This window comes from Excalfactoria chinensis, chromosome 18 (genome assembly GCF_039878825.1).
Source record: "Excalfactoria chinensis isolate bCotChi1 chromosome 18, bCotChi1.hap2, whole genome shotgun sequence".
Lineage (NCBI taxonomy): Eukaryota > Metazoa > Chordata > Aves > Galliformes > Phasianidae > Excalfactoria > Excalfactoria chinensis.
The window spans coordinates 4,509,658-4,522,138 of record NC_092842.1 but is presented as its reverse complement, the minus strand read 5'-3'; the positions used below and the strand labels follow the sequence as shown (position 1 = coordinate 4,522,138).

The 12,481-nt window shown below is 46.1% G+C and overlaps 1 protein-coding gene across 25 annotated transcripts in view; it reads left to right on the top strand.

The window, feature by feature from the left end:
* The first annotated feature begins 298 nt into the window (after positions 1-298).
* Positions 299-12,481, top strand: part of FNBP1 (formin binding protein 1) — an 85,884-nt gene continuing 73,701 nt past the window's right edge. For 7 of the 25 annotated variants that reach the window (XM_072353000.1, XM_072353023.1, XM_072353021.1 and 4 more), the window contains exon 1: positions 304-572. In XM_072353000.1, coding sequence (XP_072209101.1) covers positions 549-572 — 24 coding nt within the window. In that variant the 5' untranslated portion in view covers positions 304-548. Of the gene's footprint in view, positions 573-12,481 lie in introns of all 25 variants that reach the window. The other 18 variants (XM_072353013.1, XM_072353010.1, XM_072353006.1 and 15 more) reach the window with 5 other exon arrangements.

The window sequence follows — 12,481 nt, the reverse complement described above, 5'->3', positions numbered from 1 at the left end:
CCTGCAGGGTGTGGGTTTCCTTATTCATCGGGGCTGTTTGCCCCCCATCCAAATCAACACAACAGAAACGTTTGCTTGAAAATTAAATAACAAAAACCCTCGCTTTAAAGCGGTAAGAAACGGGGCAAAGGACGAACATAGCAGCCTCAAGGCACGGAGCGCCCCCCATCCCGCAGTGCCCCCCGGGGGGTGGCGCGCTCCCGGAGGACGCGGGGGCGCGCATCCGGCGGCTGCGCTTGCGCACTGCTCGCCTCGCCCCCCCCCTTTCAACCGCCGCGGGGCGCGCGTGCGCAGTGCGCCAGAGCTGTCAAGCGCTCCCCCCCTCCCGCCCCGCTCCGCCGCCGCCTCTCCGCGCGGCGCCGCTCGGGCCATTTTGCGGCGCGATGAGGCGGGAGCGGCGGTGAGCAGCGCCCCGTCCCGTTCTTCTCCTTCGCCTCGGCGTCCGGGATCCGAGCCGGTTCTTCGCGTGTGGGGAGAGAAAAGGAAGGATAAGCCTCGCTGAGGGGCAGCGACCCCCCGCCCGCCCTCCGCTCGGCGCCGGCGGAGCCATGAGCTGGGGCACGGAGCTGTGGGTGAGCGCCGGGCCGCGTAACGGGCCGCGCCGAGGGGTGGGGGGGGAGCGGGCAGGGACCGAGCAGGAATTAACGAGAAATGAAACGGGGCGCACAGAGCCGCCCTGCGGAGCCGAGGAGGGCTGGGCTGCTTTATTTCTCCGTGTGTGTCTGTGTGGGTTGGAGGTGGGTTCCTACGGAGGGGGTCCGATTTCAGGAGGGAGCCGCGGGGAGGGGCGCGGGGGTCTCCCCTGGGCACGGCCCGGGGCGGTGCGGGGTCCGGCGGTGTCGGGGCGGTCCGGCTGAGAGAGCGCCGGGAGCTGCCGGTGGGAGCGGGTCGGAGCGGAGCGGGTGGCAGTGCCGGCCTCAGTGCCGGGCTGTGAGCGGAGAGAAGTTGGGAGAGGCAGAAGGGAAACACGGGCTCGGTCACAAAGAGGACGCGGTGCAGCCATGTTTGGCAGCGAGGAGCGCAGCCCGCTGTGCGGGGCGGGGGGCGAAAGAGCGCCCAAATGGGGGCTGGGGGGGGAGAAAGCACCGCGATGGCGCTGCGGGACCCGCGGAGCGCGCAGTGCTTGCGTGGGTTTGGGGCTGTGTGTGTGTGTAGACACGGCGATGTTATCTGTGCTCATCATAGCCCTGCCTGCTCGGGCAGACAGTTAAGAGAGCATCCCGCTTTGCTGTGACATTGTAGTGGCGTTATAGCTAGAAATACACAGTAACCTGAGCACGGGACGCTTGCTGAGGGGTCCATCCTATGTTTGCTTGCTCCAAAGAGGTGCTACAAAATGCTGGAGTGCCGTAGCGCCGTCTCTTTGATTCATTTCTTTAAGCAGCTCTGCTGCATGGGAATGTCTGTGGGGAGATCCGCAGCTGGCATTGCTTTCTGCACCTTGCATGCTTTGTGGGGAGGTTAAGCAGTCTGAATGCAGTTAAAGTAACGACTTGCTATAATAATTTTGATGCAGAAGAATAAACGTGGTGTTCTCGAGGTGGGCTTAGGGTCTGCTTTTGCCTTCTTAGCAGTGCAGGCGATGCTGAGACGGTTCTGCACAAGACTAAGGAAAGAAGTGCTTATACACGGTTTATTGTAATCTCTGCAGTTGTGTGTTTGTGATGGTTTTTTCCCTAAAGTTTTGTTGGTGAAATCCTTGCTATCTTCAGCAGCATCGTTTCTTGTGTCCTCAGTGTAGCTTGAGAAGTGTAGCAGGTTTACTGAGGAGAAGAGCACAGTGACCAGGTGCAGTGAGGCTGGATACTGTGCTGGCAGGACTCTGTTATGTGCTACATTAGGCAGAGCTTTGTGAATGAATTGCTTTCCAGCCCTGTGGGTAACTGGGGCAGAATGCTGGCATCCCTCTGTGCACCCACCCCCTTTTACTGGGGAAAGAAATCACACAAGCAGTTTGGAATTAACACATGCCACCACTTTTGCTTGGTCCTGGCGTTTCTTAAACAAAATTGGATTTCTATTTGCCTTAAAACTTAGTATTTGTTTTAAGTAGTCATGTGTTGGTTATACAAACAGGTGTCATGAATTAAAAATGCCCGTTGTAGGTTGTGACTGGAGTAGGATTTGCTGTGGCCGATGGATGGGGTGGAAGTTGAGGTGGCAACAGGTGTTTCTAATTGTCATTTAGAAACTTAACATCTGCAGGAGGATTGGTGCTGTTCAATCAGGGTTGTGTTGCAAGGTGAGGTACCCATCTACCAGGCTGAGCACGTGCTCATGGATCACTCCTGCAGTGTAACAAAGGAGAAGCCAAATCAAGGTTGCTCTTTAGAGAAAGTACAGTGTCAACGTGCATGGATTTCTGTTTGTTCTTATGGGGGGAAAGGAGGGGAAGCTGCTTGCGGAAGGAAGCATCAGAAGCAATGAAGTCTATTTGGCAAAATGTAAGTTACTCCCAGGTGTGTGTTGTAGCCCTGTGCTGTGTTGTGAGGATGTTTTGTTTCTCCCAGTTGCAAGTTGTATTGCCAAATTCCTAATGCTATTTCATTCGAATCTAGACTGCTGTTCTGAGTTTCATTTATGAGCTTCGCCCATAACCAGAATTATTAGAGGTACCAGGGCAGCATTTGGATCCAGTGTGATGGTAAGTGCCTGAAGGTGATGAGATCATCTGTGGCCTCTGAGCAGTCCGAGTGTCACAGAGCAAAACCTGAAGGTCTCATGTAACAGACTGACTTGTCTGTGTGTGTGGCAGTGGCTGGAGGTGCTGTGCTGCTCAGTGTGCCCAGAGCCTGCACAGCCTTCTGCCCATTGCACTTGAAACATATGGAATCCAGGGGGAGAAGTGGTGGGTGAAGGGCAAACTATGCTCATAGGATTGAAACCTTTTGTTTTCTGCTCCAGTTCAAGAGTAGCTGTAAGGGCTAGCAGCTAGGGGGTTGGAAGACTGGTCTTGTGTTTGATTCTTGCAATTCACTGTGTTTCCTAAATATTTATGTTAATGTAGCAAGTAAAGATTGTGCATGGGTGGGTATATAGATGCAACTTGTAGCTTCAGTGGGCTGCACTTTGGGTCAGCGGGCTCTGAAAGCGTTCTCAGATCTTTCTCCCTCTTTTAGGTACTAAGGAAGAACAGGGACAGCAGTCTGTCACACACTGCTACACTGGAGGGTGCTTTAGTTAGTGTAGCGCTGCTGTATTCTGGACTTCCCAGCAGGGTTCTTTCCTGTGGGATGAAGCGAGTGGTAGGAATTACATAGCAAGCTAAAACTAACCTCAGCGCTTCACTCCTTGTCTTGGGTAGGAAGGGCTGTGGCTGTGAGTTGAAGGGAGTTATGTTTCTTTATTATAAGCTTTGGTGTAGTACGCAGTGTAGGGAAGGTACCTGGAAATCTGTGGTGAAATGGTCCAGAAGAATCTGTGGCTCCTCTGAGTGCTGTCACAGCAATGGCAAGTGCAGGCAGTGATGTCAGTCAATGTGGGAAGGTTCATTCCTTATGCTATGAGCATTTTGGAGATGCAGATTCTGCAAGGTGATGGGCTCTTCCCCCCCTCCCCTCCATGTCCAATATGAAGGTTAAAAAGAAAAAGAAAAGATTAAGAGTTGGGGTTGTGATTTAATTGGTTTTCCTTGACCTTTGTGTGACTGGGTGTCTGCTAACAGCTGTCACTGTCCTTTCAGTCTGGAGAAGGTGAGTATTTGTGTTTGCAAAGGGCTGAATGTGCTGCCCTTGCGCAAGGAGCAGTGCTGGCCAACTCCTCACGTGATGGGTACTTTGGGGACTGTGCCTTCTGTTTGTACTGTTTCAGTATGGAAAAAAATTACAGCTTGTGCATATGGCAACTTTTGCTGTCTAAAGTCATTCCGCTTCCAAATGTGAATGTCTCTAAACTATGTACGATTTAGAAAATGATGTTCTTTTCTACATGAATAGTAACATCTTCATTCACTGTGTGGAAATAAGTGGATTCCTTCAGACCTTGTTTCTGTGAGCTATTCCTCCTTGTCAAACAGAGGTGCAGCTCTGAGAACTCAATGCTTCCCGCATGGAGCTGATGGATCCTTCCCATTCTCAGTCCTTGCATACCCAATTCATCAGCAGCATTTGTGTTTCAGCAGCTGTGATCCTGGATTTTCATTGAATGTAGTATTGTTCTCTAGTGGCATTGTAATATTTATAGCATGTAGGTAATATTTATAGCACATAGGTGATATATACAGCAATGAGTCACGTTCTGAATCTGTCTGGAGTTCTTAGGTGGTTGTGACCTCGGTGGCATCACAAAGTAGTTATCTGGGCACTGTAGTCAGACGTCATCTTAAACTTTAAATGAAGGCTCTGTTCTTGTCAGCATATTCCCTGTAAGAGGCTCTGCAGAACTGGATCTATGTCTGATCTATTAATTAACTTTTTTTCTCCCCTTAAATCTAGATGGGTTGTTTGCAAGGTAGAAAATCCTTCTCTGAGAAGTGCATTGTATTGTGAACTGTTACAATGTATTTGACATCATTCAGACAACCAGAGGCAGAAACTTCGGGTCTCCTTGCTTTCTATTCCCTTTGCATTCTGGTAGACGTTTTTCATTCCTATTTAGTAACATGTTAATTAAAACATCTTGCAGTTGGAAGAAGCTGAATTTCACCTGCAGAAATGGCTGGGTGACAGCATAGGGCACCCTGAAAGGAAATAGGTTGGGAAAAAAAAAAGAAAAGAGGTTGGGGCAAATTCATCATGTTTGTAATTTGAGCTTGTTGATTCTAAGGCTCGTTATTAAAGTTGTGTACAGAATGCTGGAGATGAGAGCTTCAAAGCAAAGGGCATATTTCATTAGCAAGTATTCTGCATAGTTATATGCACAGGTCTGAGGCAGCAGAAATGCCTGACACTGATGTCTCCCTCTGATTTCACAGTGGATCACTTGCTGTTTTAAATGGTCAGCTGGTTCATGTAGGTTAGCGAGGGAGAAATTGTTAAGGGAGGTGTGGAGTAATTGTGGAGTTCATAGCTCTGCAGGGCACACTGTTATGTGTTTGCCAGCTCAGGATGTTTCAGGCTGCAGCAGCCCAGGCGGGTGTGCATTTTACACTGTTGCTATTGTAGTTCTTTTGCTGAGCTTGGAAGTAGTTGATGCTTAAGATGCCAGATGATGTGTTATGATGGGATGTTCCTGCTGCTCTCTGAGGTCTACCAGGATCTGGGTGTGCATGTGAGGCTTTGGCATACAGGCTGTGATGCTTCCATGCACTGGGAGAAGAGCAGCTCTGTTTAGGTTCCTAAGGAACTTTCTGGGTCTTGGATGTGTGAATATCTGATATATTGCTTTAAGAAAGGATTGCCATAGTTCTGTCACTGCCTCTTCTCATATTTTCTAGCCATTCATTAAGGAACAGATTTACAATCCTTCAGCATGAGTCAAGGCTGCAGAATACCTTTTTTTGTTCCTTTTTTCCCCTCCTGGTCACTCAATCTTCCCATTTGCAGCACAGGCACCCAAGGTCCTCCGCTCTCTTCAACCCTGTGGGAAGGCAGGCAAGCATGAGACAATGTTTTTCTGGACTCCTTGCAGCTCATTAGAGTTACTCATGTTGTGAGACATTCCTTTAAAGCAGGATTTCAAAAGCTGTGCTCCACATGAAGAGTAGGAGCCACTGCTGGACTGTAACATAATAATGCAATTTACTTTATTGCCTTTTGTTGTTGATTGCTGGAAAGGTAACCTGCTAATGAATTTTTGGAAACTCACTTTCATCCTGTCTGAAATAATACTTCTGACATTAGTTATACACTGAATCTGATCCAGCTACCCAAATCCAATGCTCTGTTGAGTTTCCTTAGCATTCATATAAATATTTTAAAGTAACTTCCCCCTTCAACATAATCTTTCCTTTCTCAGATGAAACATCTCTGCTTCCTTCCATCCCTAGCAGCCCTGCTTTTCTTTTTCACGCTTATTTTTTTTAACACTGAGCTAGTTAGGCTGGTGAGAGGAGAAACACAGTTGTCTCTTGACATACTGCAGCCTTTGTTCTTTGCAAGCAGTGGATTGACTCTCAAATAGAAAATGGAGAAGAAGTAGCATGCATGTCCAGATGGGGTTTCTAGATTACTTGTAGTGTAGAGCGCTGCAGTTAAGGTGTAGGAAGGAAATGCTGACTATTCAGGGTTTGTTGCTGAAGCAGCCATGCATGTTGCAAAGCTAACAGAAGCAGCTTTATTGCAGTGCTGTCCTCTTTCATGTGGGGAAGACACAACCTGTTGCAGAAATAACCAGGAGAACAGCAGTGATCTCCCAACCACCCTGAAAAACCGAGGGAAGGAATGAATCTTGAAATGGAGTTATAGCCACTAACGGTATACAAGTGTGATCCCCTGTGAGCTGCAGAGTCCTGCAGACAGCCTGCCATCCTAAAGGAATGCTGCACTGGTTTATTGTTGTTGTTGTGGAGATACCATGAACTTCTTATTGGTGTTAAGTATTCAAATGTTTCTGCTTGGTACCCAAAAGAATAAAAGAAAGTCTTTAAATTCTTCCCTGTGAAGCAGGTGTGAGTGCTGCTCTGTGTCCACAGGGAAGGGACCTGGATAGTGTTCCCCATTACCCCTTAGAACAGCAGCTACAATTTGTCTCATGAATAATTCACTTTGGAGAGGAGAATTTTACTTTCACGGCACTGTGTCTGTGGATATGCAATAAGGGCTTATTGTCTAGGTGACAGGAGGATGTTCATCTTGCAGAGGGGTTTTCTCTCTCAGCCTATGTCTTAGACCCTTGGTTTATATTTTGTTTTATTTTCTGTTGAGGTCTTCTATTTTCTGCTGCTTAAAGCTGATGTGCTCACACTGTAGTTTGCTCCATGCCTGCCTTGCATTTCTTGTTTCTAGATTAGCCAGGATTTTTCAGTCCCTAATAGGGCTGGTGTACTGTCCATAGTAAGTGCAACACCTCTTTGCTTCTGGAAAGCTGTATTGCTCCTATTCATTGGAGGAAGGATTGGAAATTTAGCAGATAAGCTCTTGAACAGGGATGTGCCTTCTGGTGTTGAGAAAATCTGCCTGAATTAGGCAAATGTGCAAGTCTTTGGAAAATGCCACCTTGCAAGTGCTGGGTGAAGGAATCCGTGCTGAAGGCATCAGCAGTTGTGGTGTGCCTGAGCATGTTTTGCTTTGGGAGTGCTCTGTGCAAGACAAGGCAATGCCACCACAGCTGAGTGTGCCTCTTCTCCTCCCAGGGGAAAGGCAGCTGTGGGGGGAACAGTTTGCATCAGTGAGTTGGGAGATGGTGGGCTGCAGCAAGGAGCATGAAGGAATTGAAAGCATGGCTGCACCGTGTCACAGCAGGGCTCCATCTGGTCAGGTAACAACCATCACAGCAGTGTGCGAGCTGAGCAGGATGGGAGTGTTGTGTGTCTTGCTATGTTCAACTAAGGGTGAGGAAAAGAAGAAGAGGTGCTGTGAGCAGAAAGGAGTCTCCTCAATGTTTGGGTCTGTAGGTGGTGGGGAAGGAGGTGTGGAGCTCTGACTGAGAACTAGTCACAGCAACCTGCAGCTGCTTGCTTAGGGGCTGTTTGGGTTAGCGAAGTAAAGTGCCAAGAGAGGGGTTGGTTGAGGAGAGACATCTTGAATTGGTGATGTGCTTGGCTCTGATTGTGAGCTTGGGGAGGATGAGAGAGCTGGGACTAACAAGGAAAAAGAAATAGCAGGATGAGCTCAGGAGGAGAAAGGGAATTTTAGCCAGAAGACAAATCAGGAGCTAATTCACCTAAGGAGCATGTGGGGATAGTAGGGTTGGACTCTGGGTGGGACCTGAAATGCTAGCGGAGATTGCACACCCTGTCTGCCAGCAAGCTGCAATGAGAGCCATGTACTAGGAATGGCAAATCAAGACTACGTTGGAAGCAGGATAAAGGAATGGGAAGGAAGGAATGGGGCAAAGGATAAACAGAAGATGAGAAATAAGAAAGAATAGTGAAGAAACCTAGCAGCTGTTTTTGCATGTTTGGTTTCGCAGAGTTACTGCTTTCATGTGGCTTTTTCCATATAGTGTTTCAGTGGAGTTGACATACTGGTTTGAATGTCTGCACGCTGATTTCTGCGGTTGCATTTTGCATCTTTACTTGCTGTGGAGGAATACCTGACTGCGTCCCTGGGTGAGAGCTGTAACCAGAACTGCGTGCACTGCTGGTTTTCATCCACTTCTGTGCGGAAAGCTCTGAGGAATTGTGTAGCAAATTGGTTTCTAATACTTACAGATAGCATTTTTCACTCTGCACCATGTTTTTCTTACACAGAAAATTCTGCTTGAATGCACTTATGCTGTACTTACAAAAGAAAGAATGATTGACACGTAGCAGTGAGTGAATGCATGTGTGTTTTCGCAGACAAAAGTGAAATGAGGGAGGGAAATGTTTCTTGCCCTCCTGAGGACTGCTGATCTCTCAAATGTGGGGGGCTCATAGGAGTGCCATTCATGAAGAATGTGTAACTGAGACTTTGGTGAAGGAAAACTGGTGGTGGACAAACTGAGCGGTGATAGAGTGCTGCACAAACGCCTTTTCACCTCCCTGCCTGCCTCCCTGGTGTAACAGTCAGAGATATTCTGCCTGTGTGCTGTCCCAGGAAAGGCATAACAAGAAGGGCAGGGATTTGAGTGCTGGTCATGAGCTTCTATTTCCTTACAACTCCAATGTGTGAAACATCTATTTTTCATAGCAGATGCTTACTGGCTTATGTTCTCAACATAGCAACACTGTAAAACTGTGTAACAGAGCTTTACTTCAGTCTTTTATATGCAAAACAAACAAACAAAAAACAAAACAAAAACCCACCCGGTGTATGTATGGGCTAGCAATTTCAGTGCTACTTTTCATGCCAGCAGCTGATGGTAAAGGCTAAGGAGGGTTCTGTTGTGGAGGGCAGTCACAGGGGCACAGGCAGCTGGTGTGTGCTTTACCTGAGCACCAGAACTGTGCTGGGCAAACACACCAGCCTGTCCTTTAGGCAGTGAGAATGCATATCACATGATATGTGTGACCGGGCTCCTATTTAAATCAGCGCGCCGGGGATTTACAGCCTTATTTTTGGATTGGGGGGTATAGGGTTGAAACCTAGCTATTTAAAGACAAAATAACGCTTCTGTGGCTCTGTAGTCTTCTGAGAGGCTGTGAGGCAGCCCAGCAAACAAGCCTGGAAGCATGCATCCATTGCTGGTGTAGCACTGAGTGCCTCTGCACCTCCTCTTGTAACTGCAGGCTGTTCCCCTTTTCCCACTGTGGCTTCTGCTCTGATCCTTGTCTGTGTCATCCTAATACCAGTACTCTATATGAAATTGCTGAAAGCTCCTTTTCCAGAGCTTCAGCGTGATTGGCATGAAATTATCTTGAAATAGGAAAGCTGTAATTATTATAAGGAGACAATTTTTGCAAGAAATGTGCTGTTGTGAAACACATACACCTAATTTAGGGAATTTTGGAGGCTGGATTCTTGATGTTCTTAGTCTGGAGTAGAAAGCTTGTGTATAATGGTGCTAACCTTTAGTGGTTGTGGGAGTGTGTTGAGTTGTTGCAGCCAACAAAACCCTTTTCTAGGCTAAACAATACAAATATGTTTCTCCTGGTTATTAGCAGTTATTTGAAACACTTGATGGTTGGGAACAACTTGTCAGAGCTGTGCACTGCGTTCACACAAGGTCAGCAGGCTTTTACCTTAAATGCATGGGAACCATACATCATGTATAGATGTTCACATTGACTTAAGCATCAGATCTGCTGTTGGCTTGGTATGGTTATCTTTTGTGGTTGGTTTGTGGGTTAACCTCTAGGAACAAAACAAAGCCGGAATATCGATGAGGCAATAAAGAGCTACAACCCCTGCTTCTCCAGGAGCTGAGCATCTTAGTTCTTGCTTGTTTTTCAGGTGTTGAAATAGTGGGAATTCAGCATGCTATCTTAAAATTAGAGTTCTTCTTTCTTCAGAACACTTTGGAGCATGCAGTGTTTGGAAGCTGCTGGCCAGTGGAGCAATATTGATTTGCCTTTGGGGGCAAGGCGTTCATGCAACCTTCCCAGCAGGGGGTGAGATTGATTCCTTAATCAGAATAGCAACAATCCATTCTGAAGCTTCCTCAAGGTATTAGGGCTAAATTAAACAGTCTGGGACTCATGTGTAAGCCCTAATGCACTTTGAGAAGCTTTCTGGGATAAGGAGAATGTTGAAAATAATCAGAAAATGAACCCAAAACAAAAAAGCCTCAGGCACAAATCACCCTTAAAGAAGAGAACTAATACGTTTCCTTTGTGTGGTGCTGTGCTTAATGCTCAGATTCTCTTAGGGAATAAAAGGGGAAAAAAATACATGAACTACATAGCTCTATTCATTGTCTCCTTTTTGTATGAGTTCCATAGTCATTCCAAAAATAGATATGGTCTTAAATTAATAGAATTAAGCATCTTAAAGCAGGGAAATACTGTGCTGGGGATTTCTTTCTTTGCTTATTTTTCAACAGTCGCTACTTAGAATGCGGGTTCCTTTCTATGTTGTGTTTGTCTTAATTTTGCAGCGTTTTAAGATGATGTTTACTTGTGTGCATTTACAGAGTCTACAATTACATGAGTCTCTTGAGGATAAAAATGTCACGAGTGCATTCAGCTTTTCTGGAAATGCTGTCATTAGCTTGGAGGAGGAATGAAATAGTATGACTGAGTTTTATTCTGTATATTAAGTGTTTGTAAGTAAGGATTAACTGTAATATATGAGTAACCTTATTGAATGAGCAAACTAATAATTAGGAATGTCGTTTCTATAGGTGAGAACTCAGCAATAAAAGGAGGCGGTGAGAGTAAAGCACATGACATTGCTTCTGTCTTTCTCTTTTCTTACTGGCTTTGTCTCATTCCGCCTCAGTCTGCACACCGAATTAGATAAACAGTAATTTTCCATCCTACAGCACACTGAGATCTTTTCCAACAAATGCATCCAGAGGTGCTGAGGGCTTGACAAAGGTTTCAGTATTTTCAATGACTCTGAATCCTGCCTGTGAATACAGCAGGGAGCTCTCACTGGATGTTAGCAGATGCTCTTTTCTTGTAGACGTGTATTGGTCTTCCATTGAGGAGAAGGTTTGGAGATGCTCTGTGAAGGTATTCTACCATAACATCAACTTCTTTGGCCCAGCAGGTTGTATTCAATAGCCAGTACTCCTCTGTTTGAGTTTAAACACTGAGATTTGTGGGGAAATTAACACTTAACTCTCCGTTTCTTGGTTGTATGCAGTAATGGTTTCAGGTGAACCAGAGCTGTAGCTTTCCAAGAAGTGGAAGGTGGTGTTTGAATGAGCTCCTTGCCCTCTCAGTTGGAGGGGATGTTCTTCTCAAATTGTGACAAGATCCCTTGCTTTCCCTTATCCTCTCTATACGTAGGTAAGCGTGGGTTTGTTTTCTTCCTCTCCCCCACCATCCCTGCATTGGTCTGGTTCAGAGGCCAAGCTTTCTTTCTCTGCTTGGCAGATAAAACATCTAATAGATTCAAGTCAATATCCTCTCATATTTTTTAGATGATTCCAGTGTTCATCAAGCAAATGGCCTATCTGTGTTACAAAATAGGTGGAGAATCATGGGATGTTCATGGAATTGTGCCCAGAAGCTCCAGTTGCTGTAGGAAGACCAAATGCTCTAATCCATGCAGAGAAAGGTTGGGCAGGAGGTTCCTGTTGTTCTTCTGTGGCCAAGGGCGTTTCTTCTACGCTCTTGTGCTTTTCAGTTCAGCAGACAAAATGGCTTCGAAAGGTAGGGGATGAAAGCTGAAGTAAGGAAAGCAAGCCTATGAGGATTTCTTTCAGCCCAGACAGAGAAATTAGTTCTGTAACTTCAATTACTTGAGCACAGATAGGAGCTAAGTGCCCGGTCTTTTTATTTATGCACCTGTTGTCTGTTTGCATTATTGGTCATTGCCTTTTTTTTGGAGGTTAATAAGAACTGCAGATCATCATGCTTAGTTTAGTATCGCTGATTCTGTTCTCTGAACATCTGTCACTGTTTGCATCAGTGCCTGTGCAAGGCACGGCAATGTTCTGAACCTCAGGTCTCATTTCAGACATGTTTTTCTCGAGCCTTTTTGTTTCTAGCATCCCATCTGCAACAATTCTCCAGCTCTATGTGCAGTTGTGTTACACTGTAGTCTTGAGCTCTGGTAAATTTTCTCTTTCCTGGTGTTCTGAAGCAGTCCCAGTTGTTCTGTTCCTATCTCATTATGTTCTCTTGTCTCCCTGTGCATCTTGCTTTCTGTCAGTAGATTATTTCTTCTGATACATGCTATTTTTTCTGTCTCTCTCTTGCATTACTCATAAGATTAACTCAAGTCAACATGTATTTCAGAATTTGAAAGGTATGTTTCTAAGAATGGTGTCAAAAGTGTAGTGTGACAACACTGCAGGTTTACAAGCCAGGGCCATGAAGTGTCATGCTTAGCAAAGAAAGGGTAAGCAT